This window comes from Hemitrygon akajei, chromosome 3 (assembly GCF_048418815.1).
Source record: "Hemitrygon akajei chromosome 3, sHemAka1.3, whole genome shotgun sequence".
Classification (NCBI taxonomy): Eukaryota; Metazoa; Chordata; class Chondrichthyes; order Myliobatiformes; family Dasyatidae; genus Hemitrygon; species Hemitrygon akajei.
In genome coordinates this window covers 162,765,188-162,778,831 of record NC_133126.1, presented here as the reverse complement: position 1 = coordinate 162,778,831, position 13,644 = coordinate 162,765,188, and the positions used below count along the sequence as shown (strand labels likewise).

Sequence of the window (13,644 nt, the reverse complement as noted above, 5' to 3'; positions counted from 1 at the left end):
TTACTACCCATTTCTAGTCGCCCTCCCACAAGGCTCTCAGGTAGACAATTCCAGAATTTGACCCTTGAAATAATGATGAAATGGTGATGTATACAAGTCAGCATGATGTGCAATTTAGTAGAGAACCTTCAGGGGGCGGTGTTTTCATACAGTTTCTGTCTTTGATGGCAGAGGTTGCCGGTTGTGGAAGCACTTTTGGAGAAGCTGGAGGTGTTTAGTACAAATGCAGCTGCTGTGTACCATGGATTGAGGAAATAATGTTGCAACAGTAGATGGGGCAAAGTCAGTTGGTCTACATTGTTCTGTAGATACCAAGTCCAGTGAATGTTGCTGGCAGCCAGAGAATATTCTTTCACTTTCTTGTGCCTTTAGGGTATCAGGAGGCAAGTCATTTGTCACAGAATACTTAGCCTCTTGATCTTATAGCCAAGTTTCAAGTCAATGGCAGCCTCTGGTTTAAAGGAATGGCTGTGACTCAGCTTGTGACTCAAACAGAGTAGTGCATTCCACTTAGCAAGACACAAGTACTGATTACGCTCCTCTAATATGCAAGGTCACAGAGATCATCAGTCACCCAAAACTATGCACTGTTATTAATAACTCCCCACTACTGAACATTAATTGTGATTTTCCTTAAGTAGTTTTAAAAAAAAGTGGAACTTCTGGAATTGTACCTTCTTTTTTTGTTTAGAAAGGCTGCTCAATGAATAATTGCCAAGAACCATGACACACTATAACTGAGGAATGCTATCAACATTTACTTGGCTGAACAGCTGCAATATCTATATTTCACTATTGCAGTACATAGAGTGCATAGAAATTTTGAAAACCCACAAAGAATCTGATCATCCAGGTACTTCAGGCAACCTTTCTATATTGCTTTAAGTTGTTAAACATGACAATTGAGAAAAGATCATAGACAGATGCCCTTTTCTCAGTACAGAGATACGAGATCTTCATCCACTGCCTGGGTGCTTCTCAACATAAAACATAATAAGAACAAAAGAAATAGGAGCAGGAATAGGCCTTCTGACACCTTGTACTAGCTCACCATTCAAAAAGATCATGGCTAATCTGACCTTGGACTCAGCTCCACCTACCTTCCATTTTCAGATAACCCTTAATTCCCCTGCTACGCAAAAATCTATCTGACTGTGTCTTAAATATATTTAAGGAAGTAGCCTCTACTGCTTCCCTGGGCAGATTCACTACTCCCTGGAAAAAGCAGTTTCTTTTTCATCAATGTCCTAAATTTCCCCCAAAATCCTGAGGCTCACTTATGAGTGGAAACAACCGTACTGCCTCTGTCTTATCTATCCCTTCATAATTTTATATGTTCTTATAAGATCTCTTCTCATTCCCCAACATCCATCAGCATATACCCAGTTAACGCAGTGATGTGGCCTGCAGCCAACTGGTCGTTGTGAAACTCCAATTACATATGGCCAAGTAAATGACTGACAAGTATGACAGCTTGAAACCATGTCAACAATGCCTTTTATCATGTGAATTACTAACAACTGCAAGAATGCAATGTAACAGAGCATATTATGTGATGAATCAAGAGAAAAATGATGTTATGTTTTCTGATTTATTAGCAGTCCTTGATACAGTTTCATCCGAAATGTGTAACATTGAGCTATCTGCTTAGGAACATTGGAATGGTAGACCATTTCATAGTCAATCCTACCTGGCATTCAATATCATATCTTAGTTATAATGACTGTATTTGTATAGAGGTTTCCAAAATTATGAGAAGCATAGGGATGATAGATAATCAGAACTTGAAACTGCAACTTGGTACATGTGACATTAATATTTTTCTCCAGACAGGGAATGACATGGCATCAATTTAAAGTAAAAGGACAGAAATATAAAGAGGATTTAAAAGGTAGGTTTTCACTCAGTATGGCGAATATTCTCATGAGCAGCCACAGGAGAAAGTGGAAGTAGATTAATTTACAAGTTTAAAAGGCTTTAAACAAATACTCTGATTTGAGAGGTTTAGAAAAATGTTTGTCTAATACAGGCAAATGGAATTAGCAAAGATTGGCATCAGTCAGCAATGATGAAGAGGCTGAAAAGGCCCATTTCTGTGCTGTACACCTTGATGGAAATTAACTGTTGACCTATATCAAATGTTTTTTGAAGAAGGGAGTTCCCAATTTCAATCTTGTTAGTAGAATTTCCTATGCTCATGAAAAGCCTGGCCTAGACTTCTGATTATAACCAGGCCATTCTCAAATGGCAGAAATAATTACCCTATAGCTATACTTCAAGTTCCACATAACAGTTTAAATATCTCCTTTAAACTTTGAAATATTAAATATTTTATAATTTTTCTAGGACAAACGAGTAAGGGTGGCAGGGTGGCAGGGTGGCCTATATCTAGTCAGTTAAACAATCAATACAACTAAGGTAGATGATCTATCTGGTTGTTAGCTTTCTGGGCCCTAAAGGACAAGGATACTCACTGCTTTTCTTGCTTTGCAACACTAATCATACATCAGAAATACATCACTAAGTGTAAAATCCTTTCCAATATCTAAAGGTCATGAAAGCTACCATAGAAATACAAGGTTTCCTATCTTTTAAATATTTTTATTGATTTTATAATTACCTACATATTTCATAGTAATCTTCAGTATTCAACTTACAGTGCTTCCAGATGTCTGATAATGAACACCCACCCCAAGGTACTCAGCCGTCAGTAGCTTTTCTCCTGATAATTCTCCAGGTTGAGGTTTTAATATTTCAGCCTTGTCCAAGTCAGCTTCCATTGCATCAGGATCATCCTGTTTTAACGAAGTACATAAATAAATCATGTTGCTCATATTTTCATGCTTCTTTCCTGATTACACAAGTTGAAGACAGCAACTTTTAAGGGATAAAATAAATCAGAATCAGAATCAGGTCTATTATCACCGGCATGTGAAGCGAAATTTGTAAACTTAGCACCAGCAGTTCAATGCAATACACAATCTAGAAGAGAAAAAAATAAATAAAATTTAAAAAAATAATATCAAATAAACAAGTAAATCAATTATAGTATACATGTATTGAATAGATTAAAAATCACGCAAAAACAGAAATAATATATATTAAAAAAGTGAGGTAGTGTCCAAGGGTTCAATGTCCATTTTGGAATTGAATGGCAGAGGGAAAGAAGAGCTGTTCCTGAATCGCTGAGTGTGTGCCTTCAGGCTTCTATACCTCCTACCTGATGGTAACAGTGAGGAAAGGGCATTCCCTGGGTGTTGGATGTTCTTAATAATGGATGCTGCCTTTCTGAGACACCGCTCCTTGAAGATGTCCTGATTACTTTGTACTAGTACCCAAGATGGAGCCTACCAAATTTACAAACCCCTCAGCCTCTTGAATGATCAGGAGTTCATCCATTTCCAGCTCCAATTCCTTAATGTAGAGTGTTAGAAGCTGCTGCTGGATGCACTTCTTGTAGTTATCACGGACACTGGAGGTCTCCCTGCCTTCCCAAATTCTGCAAAAGAAGTATTCCACTATCCTGCCTGGCATCTCTACTGTCCTAGCTGAGCAGATATAAAGAAAGGAAGGCAAAAAACTTAACCTTGAGCTTTTCTTCCCTTTGCTTTCTCTGACTGAAGCCTCTCTTCATTGAGGCCTCGAAAGTGATATTCAAAGTGCCGAAAAGAATATTAATTAGGTCAAAACACACTTTATCATGATTTTAAACCTGTATGATCAAACTGCAGCAACACACACAAAATGCTGGTGGAATGCAGCAGGCCAGGCAGCATCTATAGGAAGAAGCACAGTCGACGTTTCGGGCCGAAACCCTTTGTCAGGACTAACTGAAGGAAAAGATAGTAAGAGATTTGAAATTGGGAGGGGGGGGGGGGGGAAATCCAAAATGATAGGAGAAGACAGGAGGGGGTGGGGTGAAGCTAAGAGCTGGAAAGGTGATTGGCAAAAGTGATACAGAGCTGGAGAAGGGAAAGGATCATGGGATGGGAGGTCTAGGGAGAAAGAAAGGTGGAGGGGAGCAGCAGAGGGAGATAGAGAACAGGCAAGGAGTGATTGTGAGAGGGGCAGAGAGAGAAAAAAAAGGAGGGGGTGTGGTGACCCACTTACTAGCACACTCGAACCGGCTCACAATTAGCCAGTGTGCAGGCACAAAGGCCAGGTCCGCAACAAAGGGAAAAAGCCTGCGGGGGTTTGTGAGTACGTGTCTCTTGGACCATCCGCGCCTGGGGAGGGCGGGATGAGGGAGGCTTTAAAGCAAGGCTGTGAAGTTCGAATAAAATATTCTTTGATTGCAGTTTACCGACTCCGTGTCGTTATTTTAGCGCTGCGTGTAGCACACCGCTACAGGGGAATAAATAAATAAATAAGGGATGGGGTAAGAAGGGAAGGAGGGGCATTAACGGAAGTTAGAGATATCAATGTTCATGCCATCAGGTTGGAGGCTACCCAGACAGAATATAAGGTGTTGTTCCTCCAACCTGAGTGTGGCTTCATCTTGACAGTAGAGGAAGCCATGCATGGATAGACATACCAGAATGAGAATGGGACATGGAATTAAAATGTGTGGCCACCCATCCCATGATCCTTTCCCTTCTCCAGTTCTGTATCCCTTTTGTCAATCACCTTTCCAGTTCATAGCTTCACTCCTCCCCCTCCTGTCTTTTCCTAACATTTCGATTTCCCCCTCCCTCTCCTACTTTCAAATCTCTTACGATCTCTTCTTTCATTTAGTCCTGACAAAGGGTCTTGGTCCAAAACGTCGACTGTGCTTCTTCCTATAGATGCTGCCTGGCCTGCTGCGTTCCACCAGCATTTTGTGTGTGTTGCTTGAATTTCCAGTATCTGCAGATTTCCTCGTGTTTGTGTGATCAAACTGGAGATCTTTTATTTAAAAAATGAGCTTTAAATGGCACCATCATGATCCCACGATAACAAAATGTGGAAACTTTATCGATATGTCTGGGTTTCGAGTTCTCACTGTGAAGGGAACTCAGCAGACAAAATTCCACAGTCAGTGAGTGCAGGTAGCTCAGTATTAATAACAAATTCACATCTGCTTCTCCCAGCCTTGCAATATTTTCCAAGACTTAATGCTGCTATACGGCTCCGAAGCCTGGATCTTGTACTGCAAGCAAATCTGGTTGCTCAAGCACTTCCACCAGTGCTGCCTCTGCTCCATCATGGGTATCAGCTGGCAGGATCGTGTCTCCAACAACGAGGTCCTGGAGAAGACTCAACCTCCAAGCACTGCAGCCATTTTGCTGCTCGAGTAGCTCTGCTGGTCAGGCCATGTGTCTCTCATGGACAACTCCAGGTTTCCAAAATCAGTACTCAATGCAGAACTCTCTCAGGGCAAGAGAGATCGCGGTGCCCCATGCAAGAGGTACAAAGACCAACTTAAGCAGCAGCTCTCTCAGGCAAGTATCGAGGTCAATGAGTGGCAACAACTGGCTAGTGTCAGAGATCGCTGGAGAACACAGCAGCCAAGAATTTTGAGGAATCCAGAACAGCGACTGCTGAAAACGCAGGAAGGATGCTACTACCCAAGTGCCTGCATTCCAGCTGCTCTGTGTCCCTACTGCTTCAGTCTGCAGATCCAGAACTGGCCTCTACAGTCACAAACAATCTTGCCACCACTCCCAAAGACTCTTCCATCCCCCTGATCTTCTCAAGTGAAGAACCAGCCATCATCACAATAGTTGAAAAATAATTTTATGTATTTTAACAATTATATGCATACAAACACTTTGACAACTGAAAGTCTATGAAGGTTGCAATAGGATGTTTAATGTCAGTACTAATTATTAAAAAGTCTGAATTTTCAATTTTTATTAATTTCCAGTGAAAATGGCACTTACTTCATCATCATCATCATCTTCCCCTTCATCATCGGAATCTGAATCTTCAAACATCTCCTCTGTAAGATCACAGAATTAAAGACTAGTTACAACATGGAAACACATTATTTGGTCCAATCAATAGGTACCTGAAAATTCTTTTCTTCTGAATTTAATCTGCTTCTTTTACTATTACTGAAAGATATTTCAGGCACTAACCAGTTGCTGTGTTTAAAAAACCTTCTTCATACCATTTTTGGTTCTTATAATCAACTTTATTCTCTGTCGTCTGATTCCCCTTGTCTACCCTGTTCATAATTTTAAAATAGCTTCATCAGATCCCTCTTCGCCTCCTCCATTCCAAGTGTCTTGAGACTATCTCCATGTATGAAGTTCCTGGTGTTTTGTAATCATTTTGGTAAAAACTCTTAGAGTCATGGAGTCAGAGCACTCCAGCACAGAAGCAGGCCCAGGTCCATCAAGTCCATGCCAAATTGTTATTCTGTCCAGTCTCAATGACCCTCACCTGGACCATAGCCCTCCCATCCGTGTGTTATAACACACTCACCCTTAACCTATGACCTCTAGTTCTAGTCTCTCCCAACCTCAGTGGAATAAACCTACTTGCATATACCAAATCTCAAAGTTCTAAAGGTTTAAAGTTCAAAGTGGATTTATTATTAAAGTACATTTGTCATCATACACAACCCTGAGATTTACTTGCAAGCATTCACAATAAATACAAAGAAACACAATGAAATCAATGAAAGACAGCACATAAAGACAAACAACCAATGTGCAAAATACAACAAACTGTGCAAATACTATATAAAGAAAAATAATTTTGATAATCGATAAATAAACAATAAATATCTAGAACATGAGATGGAGTCCTTGAAGTTAAGTCCAGAGGTTGTGGGAGCAGTTTAGTGTTGGGAGTGAGTGAGTTTGAATGATGTTATCCTCTCTGGTTCAAGAGCTTGATGGTTGAGGGTAATAGCTTTTCCTGAACCTGGTGGTGTGAGTCCTGAGGCTCCTGTACCATCTTCCTGAATGCAGCAGTGAGAAGAGAGCATGGCCTGTATGGTGGGGGTCCTTTGACAGCTCTCAGGTAGTTGTGCTCAATGGTGAACTGGGCTGTATCCATTTTTTTTTGTACTCCTCATAATTTTGCGTAACTCTATCAAATCTCCCCTCAATCTCCTATACTACAGGGAATAAAGTTTTCTACATTTCCCTATAACTCAAGTCAAGTCCCAGTATTTTTTGCTGTATTCTTTCAATCTTATTGACATCTTTCCAGTAGGTAGGTGACCAGAACTGCACACAATACTCCAAATTTGGCTTCATCAACATCTTATAACACTTCAACACAACATCCCAACTTCTGTACTCAGTACTTTGATTTATGAAGGCCAATGTGTCAAAAGCTCTCTTTATGACTTTTTCTGTTCATATACCTACAGTGTACTTCTGGATTCCTTTTCATGCTTGCTGTCATTCTGAGAAATTGAATTGAATAGTTTGCCAAATTACACAAATGAAGGAAGACACTCCTTACAGAAATCTGACTTTAGGCAAATTCTCCCTAAAATGTTTAAAGCATTTTCAAAGCATGGAAGTTAGTAAAAGCATGGAAGTAAGCACCTTCAGGAGCTATGGAAGAGAGCTAGTAGCTAGTTAATTCAAAAGACAATCAATCTTCAAAAATTCTACAAGAATCTTCAAGAAACTCTTAGATCAGTACAATGTTAGAAAAATGGAAGATTTTGTAAGGATAAAAGGTTAGATTGATCTTAGAGCAGGTTAAAAGCTTGGCACAATATTGTGGGCTGAAGGGCCTGTACAGTGCTGTAATGTTTATGATCTGTGTTCTAAGAATAAACCTGCCAGCTCACAGCAAGAGTCCACATAAAACAATTGCTTTGGAAACTGAGAAGAAAAATCTCTCCTACTGACACTTGTAAAACACCTTATCAAACAATCCATTGCTCCTTTAAGGCCATCACAACTAGCCACTAGATGTGGGAATTCTGATTTTATAGCATTGTAACTACACAGAGGAAGACAATTAATAAAAGGTCACGTTAATTTACCTTCATTGAAAGTGTTCAATTCTGACTTGTATGAGACTACAAGAGGGGAGGCCGTACCTGATTTGGTATTGGGAAATGAACCTGGTCAGGTATTAGATCTCTTAGTGGGAGAGCATTTTGGAGATAGTGATCACAATTCTATCTCCTTTACAATAGCATTGGAGGGGGATTGGAACAGACAAGTTAGGAAAGCGTTTAATTGGAGTAAGGGGAAATATGAGGCTATCAGGCAGGAACTTGGAAGCATAAATTGGGAACAGACATCAAGAAGAAAAGAAGAGCTTATGAAAAGTCAAAAAAACTGGGTAATGATAAGAGATCTAGAAGATTATAAGGCTAGCAGGAAGGAGCTTAAAGAAATTAGGAGAGCCAGAAGGGACCATGAGAAGTCCTTGGCGGACAGGATTAAGGAGAACCTCAGGACATTCTACAGGTATGTGAAGAGCAAGAGGATAAGATGTGAGAGAATAGGACCAATCAAGTGTGAAAGTGAAAAAGTGTGTATGGAACCGGAGGAGACAGCAGAGGTAATTAATGAATACTTTGCTTCATATCTTGGCAATTGTAGGGATGACTTGCAGTGGACTGAAAAGCTTGAGCATGTAGATATTAAGAAAGAGGATGTGCTGGAGCTTTTGGAAAGCATCAATTTGAATAAGTCACCGGGACCGGACGAGATGTGCCCCAGGCTACTGTGGGAGGCGAGGGAGGAGATTGCTGAGCCTCATTGGGGACGGGAGAGGTTCCGGAGGATTGGAGGGTTGCAGATGTTGTTCCATTATTCAAGAAAGGGAGTAGAGATAGTCCAGGAAATTATACACCAGTGAGTCTTACTTCAGTGGTTGGTAAGTTGATGGAGAAGATCCTGAGAGGCAGGATTTATGAAAATTTGGAGAGGCATAATATGATCAGGAATAGTTGGCATGGCTTTTTGAAAGGCAGGTCGTGCCTTACGAGCCTGATTTGAATTTTTTGAGGATGTGACTAAACACATTAATGAAGGTAGAGCAGTAGACGTAGTGTATATGGATTTCAGCAAGGCATTTGATAAGGTACTCCATGCAAGGCTTATTGAGAAAGAAAAGAGGCAAAGGATCCAAGGGGCCACTGCTTTGTGGATCCAGAATTGGCTTGCCCACAGAAGGCAAAGAGTGGTTGTAGATGGGTCATATTCTGCATGGAGGTCGGTCACCAGTGGTGTGCCTCAGGGATCTGTTCTGGGACCCCTATTCTTCGTGACTTTGATAAATGACCTGGATGAGGAAGTGGAGGGATGGGTTACTAAATTTGCTGATGATGCAAAAGTTGGAGGTGTTGTGGATAACGTCGAGGGCTGTCCGAGGTTTCAGTGGGACATTGATAGGATGCAAAACTGGGCTGGGAAGTGGCGGATGGAGTTCAACCCAGATAAGTGTGAGGTGGTTCATTTTGGTAGTTCAAATATGATGACAGAATATAGTGTTAATGGTAAGACTCTTGGCAGTGTGGAGGATCAGAGGGACCTCGGGGTCCGAGTCCATAGGATTCTGAAAGCTGCTATGCAAGTTGACTCTGTGGTTAAGAAGGTATACGGTGCATTGGCCTTCATCAATCGTGCGACTGGGTTTAGGAGCCGAGAGGTAATGTTGCATCTATATAGGACCCTGGTCAGACCCCACTTGGAGTACTGTGCTCAGTTCTGGTCGTCTCAGTATAGGAAGGATGTGGAAACCATAGAAAGGGTGCAGAGGAGATTTACAAGGATGATTGGGGAGCATGCCTTATGAGAATAGGTTGAACAAACTTAGCCTTTTTTGCTTGGAACGATGTAGGATGATAGAGGTTTATAAGATGATGAGAGTCATTGATCATGTGGATAGTCAGAGGCTTTTTCCCCAGAGTTGAAATGGCTAACACAAGAGGCCACAGTTTTTAGGCGCTTGGAAGTAGGTATAGAGGAGGTGTCAGGGTAAGTATTTTTACACAGAGAGTGGTGAGTGTGTGAAATGGGCTGCTGACGATGGTGATAGAGGCAGATATGATAGGGTCTTTTTAGAGACTCCTGGACAGGAACATGGAGCCCAGAAAAATAGAGGGTTATGTGTAACCCTAGGTAATATCTAAGGTAAGGACACACTTGGCACAGCTTTGTGGGCTGAAGGGCCTGTATTGTACTGTAGGTGTTCTATGTTTTGTATAAATGTCAGTTTACGGACAATTCTCAGGAATATAATCCTTCACCAAACAGGGACTGTCTATGCTATCCAGATCTATATACTACTGATTATCAGGTGTACTAGAGCAAAAGGAGTAATCTGCACACCTTCTTTGGTAAACTAACCTGAATTAAGTTGCTTTATAATAAACTCAAGTTGTCTGTTCATCTCTGAATTCCCCTGTTTGATAAAGCACTGTAGAATTTCTTCCATACCCTAAAAAATGTTTTAGAAAAAATGCACAATGAAATCAAAATAAATCATCATGATAAAAATATTTTTTCTCCCCACTCCCTCTTAAGGTACTTGCCATTGCTTTTGCCTCCTCACGTAATGAAGAGATGGCAAGAATGCTGTACAAGGCCCCATTCACATATGGCCTTATCTGAAAGAAGGAAATGGCAATCAGTAAATTAAGCCATGGTTTACAAAGCATGGAAAACATTTTTTTTCATAACTAATTGACAACTCCATGTTTGTCAATTATTCATATGCACAAATTTGGTGAGGTAGAGGTGCAAGGAAAAGCTTGCTAGCATGTATAATTAACAAAACTTCATGTGATCTTAAGGCAGATTTGTAATGAGAAAGAAATCAAAAAAGGAAGGCATCTTGAAACATCAATAAGACATTTGGAGAAATATATAGTTTGGTGGCATCTACTGAAGAAATGCGACTAGGAACAGCAACAAACAAACAAAATTTAGTTAGTACCTCATAATTATCATGGCCCAAAAGATCAGACAACACCTTCAATACTCGTTTGCCATCTTCTACACATTTCCGTTTACCTGAAAAGTAGTAGAAAAAAGTTTCTTTCAGACTTTAGCTGGTTAAAATATGGAAATACTTATAAGTAATGTTTCAATAACAACTAAGTAAGCAGGTTGTCCAATCACACCTCTATGGATGTGCTGAATATTATAGCCTGTGTTAAATGTACATTTTGGTGTTTCATTTCATTTATGTCATAGAGAAAAAAATAAATATTGCCAAATAATCCAAAGGATTAAATAATTTCAGAATCTTTAAAACTAATGATGGTTTGATTTTAAAATGGTCTTCTGAACTAAAGTTATCTGAATTCTGGAGTTGTCTTCTACCATTTTGAGTATAAACTTTCCCTCACTGGAAAATCAACTGGAAATGAAATTGCAAACTGGTTGCCAACATAAAGTTTTGTTGCTCTTCTTGACTACATTGCTTTGCCTGAGCTTAAGCCTGGAAGAAAATAAACAAAGTATGTTTACTTTCTTAAGTGAACAGGATACACATGTTTGACCTCTAAATTTCTACACCTTTCCATGACCAAGATTTGTAAAAATCAGTCTGTCAATCAAACCTGTTACCACCATCTTAGGTGTACTTTAACCCCATAACCCTTGCAGTTAGGTTCACACAAATGGAGTTACTGCAAGAATCAGTATGAATAAATAGCAGAATATCAAAATTTGGTGCTTAAAAGATCTGGCTAGATTTTTTTAACTGAGTCCAATTCTTTGTGTGATGAACCTGTATCTCCACATACTGATGTTAACCAAGTCAGCTGACTATAAGCCTAATTTTTTAATCCTTATTAGGAATCCTGAAACATGGCACATCATATTTTGTATAAAAATGGAGACAGCTGGAAATATTCAGTAAGTCAGGCCACGTCCATGGGAAGAGAATTATAGTTAACCTTTCAGGAGAGAGACCTTTCTTCATAAAATGGATCTTATAAAGCACTTGGAAAGTTATAATGACAAATGGCTAGTGAAAAGGTGAATTTAGAAACAAAATATTTGCATAACTTATAGAGAAGTTTTTTCATTGTAGTCCAAATTTAGTTGAATCAATTCTCAGTACTTCATTAACAGGGTCATTATTTTGCTATGCCTGGTTCACTCAAAACTATTTTTCTTACATCTTTTATTATACAATGAGTTCAATGAGTAGTTTTTAATTACAGTTAGTTGCTAGGAAAGCTCATGGTGGTTACCTTGGGTCCGAAGGCAGAGGTTCATGAACAACGCAACAGAATATTCCAAAGTGTAATCCGACAAAGAATCAGAATCCTCCAGAACTCTTGTCAGCCAGAAAATAATGTCATCTCTAATCATAGCTGATTGCAGTTTTCGTCTTAAAAGGAAAAGCATCTTTATAGTGATGTTGCAAAGTTTTACAGGTAAATCTCAGTGGCAATTTTTTTATTTCAAGAGAAAATAACCAAAACAGTATGAAAACACTACAGCACACACAAAATGCTGGAGGAACTCAGCAGGTCAGGCAGCATCCATGGAAATGAACAAACAGTCAATGTTTCAGGCCAAAACCTTTCTTCATGACCTGAAGAAGAGTTTCAGCCTGAAATGTTGATTTTTTATTTATTTCCTTGAATGCTGCCCAATTAGCTGAGTTCCTCCAGCATTTTGTGTCTTACTTTGTATTTCCAGCATCTGCAGAGGTTTTTGTGTTTATGAAAACACTGCAATAGTCTTATTCTTAATGCACATCTAACTTATTTACCTGGTTTAAACTATCTAGCAGCAATCAGTACTTTACAACCAGATATGGTCTAAATACAAAGGAAATTCCATTTCCATTTTCTTGATCATCTCCAATTTCGATGGTCAAACCACTGGAGGCTGCCTTCAACTGTCCAAAGTCTAAACTCCAAATTTTCTCACTAAACATGCTAATTTTTTTCTCCAATAAAACATCACTTAAAATCTGTCTTTGACCACAGTTTTGCTCATTTACTGCAATACAGGCAACATCCTGGTTTCGGGACATGGGGGTGGTTGCATTTCAAGAAAGTGGTTGATATTGCATTGTTCCTTAATGCCTTTACTCTTTAGACCCTGCATTCCACAGAGTTGACCCCCTAAATATGTAAACCTCTTTACCTTTCTTTAAGTCTTTCTTAAAATTTCCCTCATAAACTAAGTTTTGTTCATTTCAAAAAAATAATTTATTGTTTCTAAATCCTTTGGATTTTGAATCTGCATTGTTACACTGTATTAATACACATTGTCATTACCTGAGGCTAAGTTTCTGTAGAGCCCCTAATACATTTTCTCTAGTTATGGAATCCTCTTCCTCAGTCTCTAGTGTTTTTTCCAGTATCTTCAGTAATACCATGTTCTGAGCCAAATATGTTCGGCCTGATAGACAGAAGATAAAATTAAAAGGAACTAGTCAAGAACATCACCAATGTTAATGTTTTGTTTGTAGAAGAACAAAAAAGGTAAACAAAAATTTTTCAAAATTCAAGTAAAATTTTATATGATTAAAAAAGATTTACCATGTGATAGCGAGGCAAAACCATTGATTAGTCGTGCTGTATACTGTCGGACAATCTCACTCTTTGAATTTAACAAATTTATTACACTTTTCTGCAAAAATGAAAACATTTGACTTCAATACCTTACTTAAGTAGGTTTGAAATTATATACAAGCCATGTATTTTTCAAAGCAAAGACATCTGCAACCATATTGTTGATTGCATTAAGTTATATAACATAGCAACTG

The 13,644-nt window shown here is 39.2% G+C and overlaps 1 protein-coding gene across 7 annotated transcripts in view; it reads right to left on the bottom strand.

Moving 5' to 3' along the window:
• armc9 (armadillo repeat containing 9) overlaps positions 1-13,644 on the bottom strand; it is a 113,304-nt gene that overhangs the window by 24,854 nt on the left and 74,806 nt on the right. For 5 of the 7 annotated variants that reach the window (XR_012098376.1, XM_073041192.1, XM_073041195.1 and 2 more), the window contains 8 exons: positions 13,418-13,508; positions 13,154-13,277; positions 12,113-12,252; positions 10,846-10,922; positions 10,442-10,516; positions 10,257-10,347; positions 5,862-5,920; positions 2,658-2,795 (listed from right to left, as the gene is read on the bottom strand). Coding sequence is in view for 6 of the 7 variants with exons in the window: in XM_073041192.1 (XP_072897293.1) it covers positions 2,658-2,795; positions 5,862-5,920; positions 10,257-10,347; positions 10,442-10,516; positions 10,846-10,922; positions 12,113-12,252; positions 13,154-13,277; positions 13,418-13,508 (795 nt within the window). In the remaining variant the exon portion in view is untranslated. The remainder of the gene's footprint in view (positions 1-2,657; positions 2,796-5,861; positions 5,921-10,256; positions 10,348-10,441; positions 10,517-10,845; positions 10,923-12,112; positions 12,253-13,153; positions 13,278-13,417; positions 13,509-13,644) is intronic. The other 2 variants (XM_073041194.1, XM_073041197.1) reach the window with 1 other exon arrangement.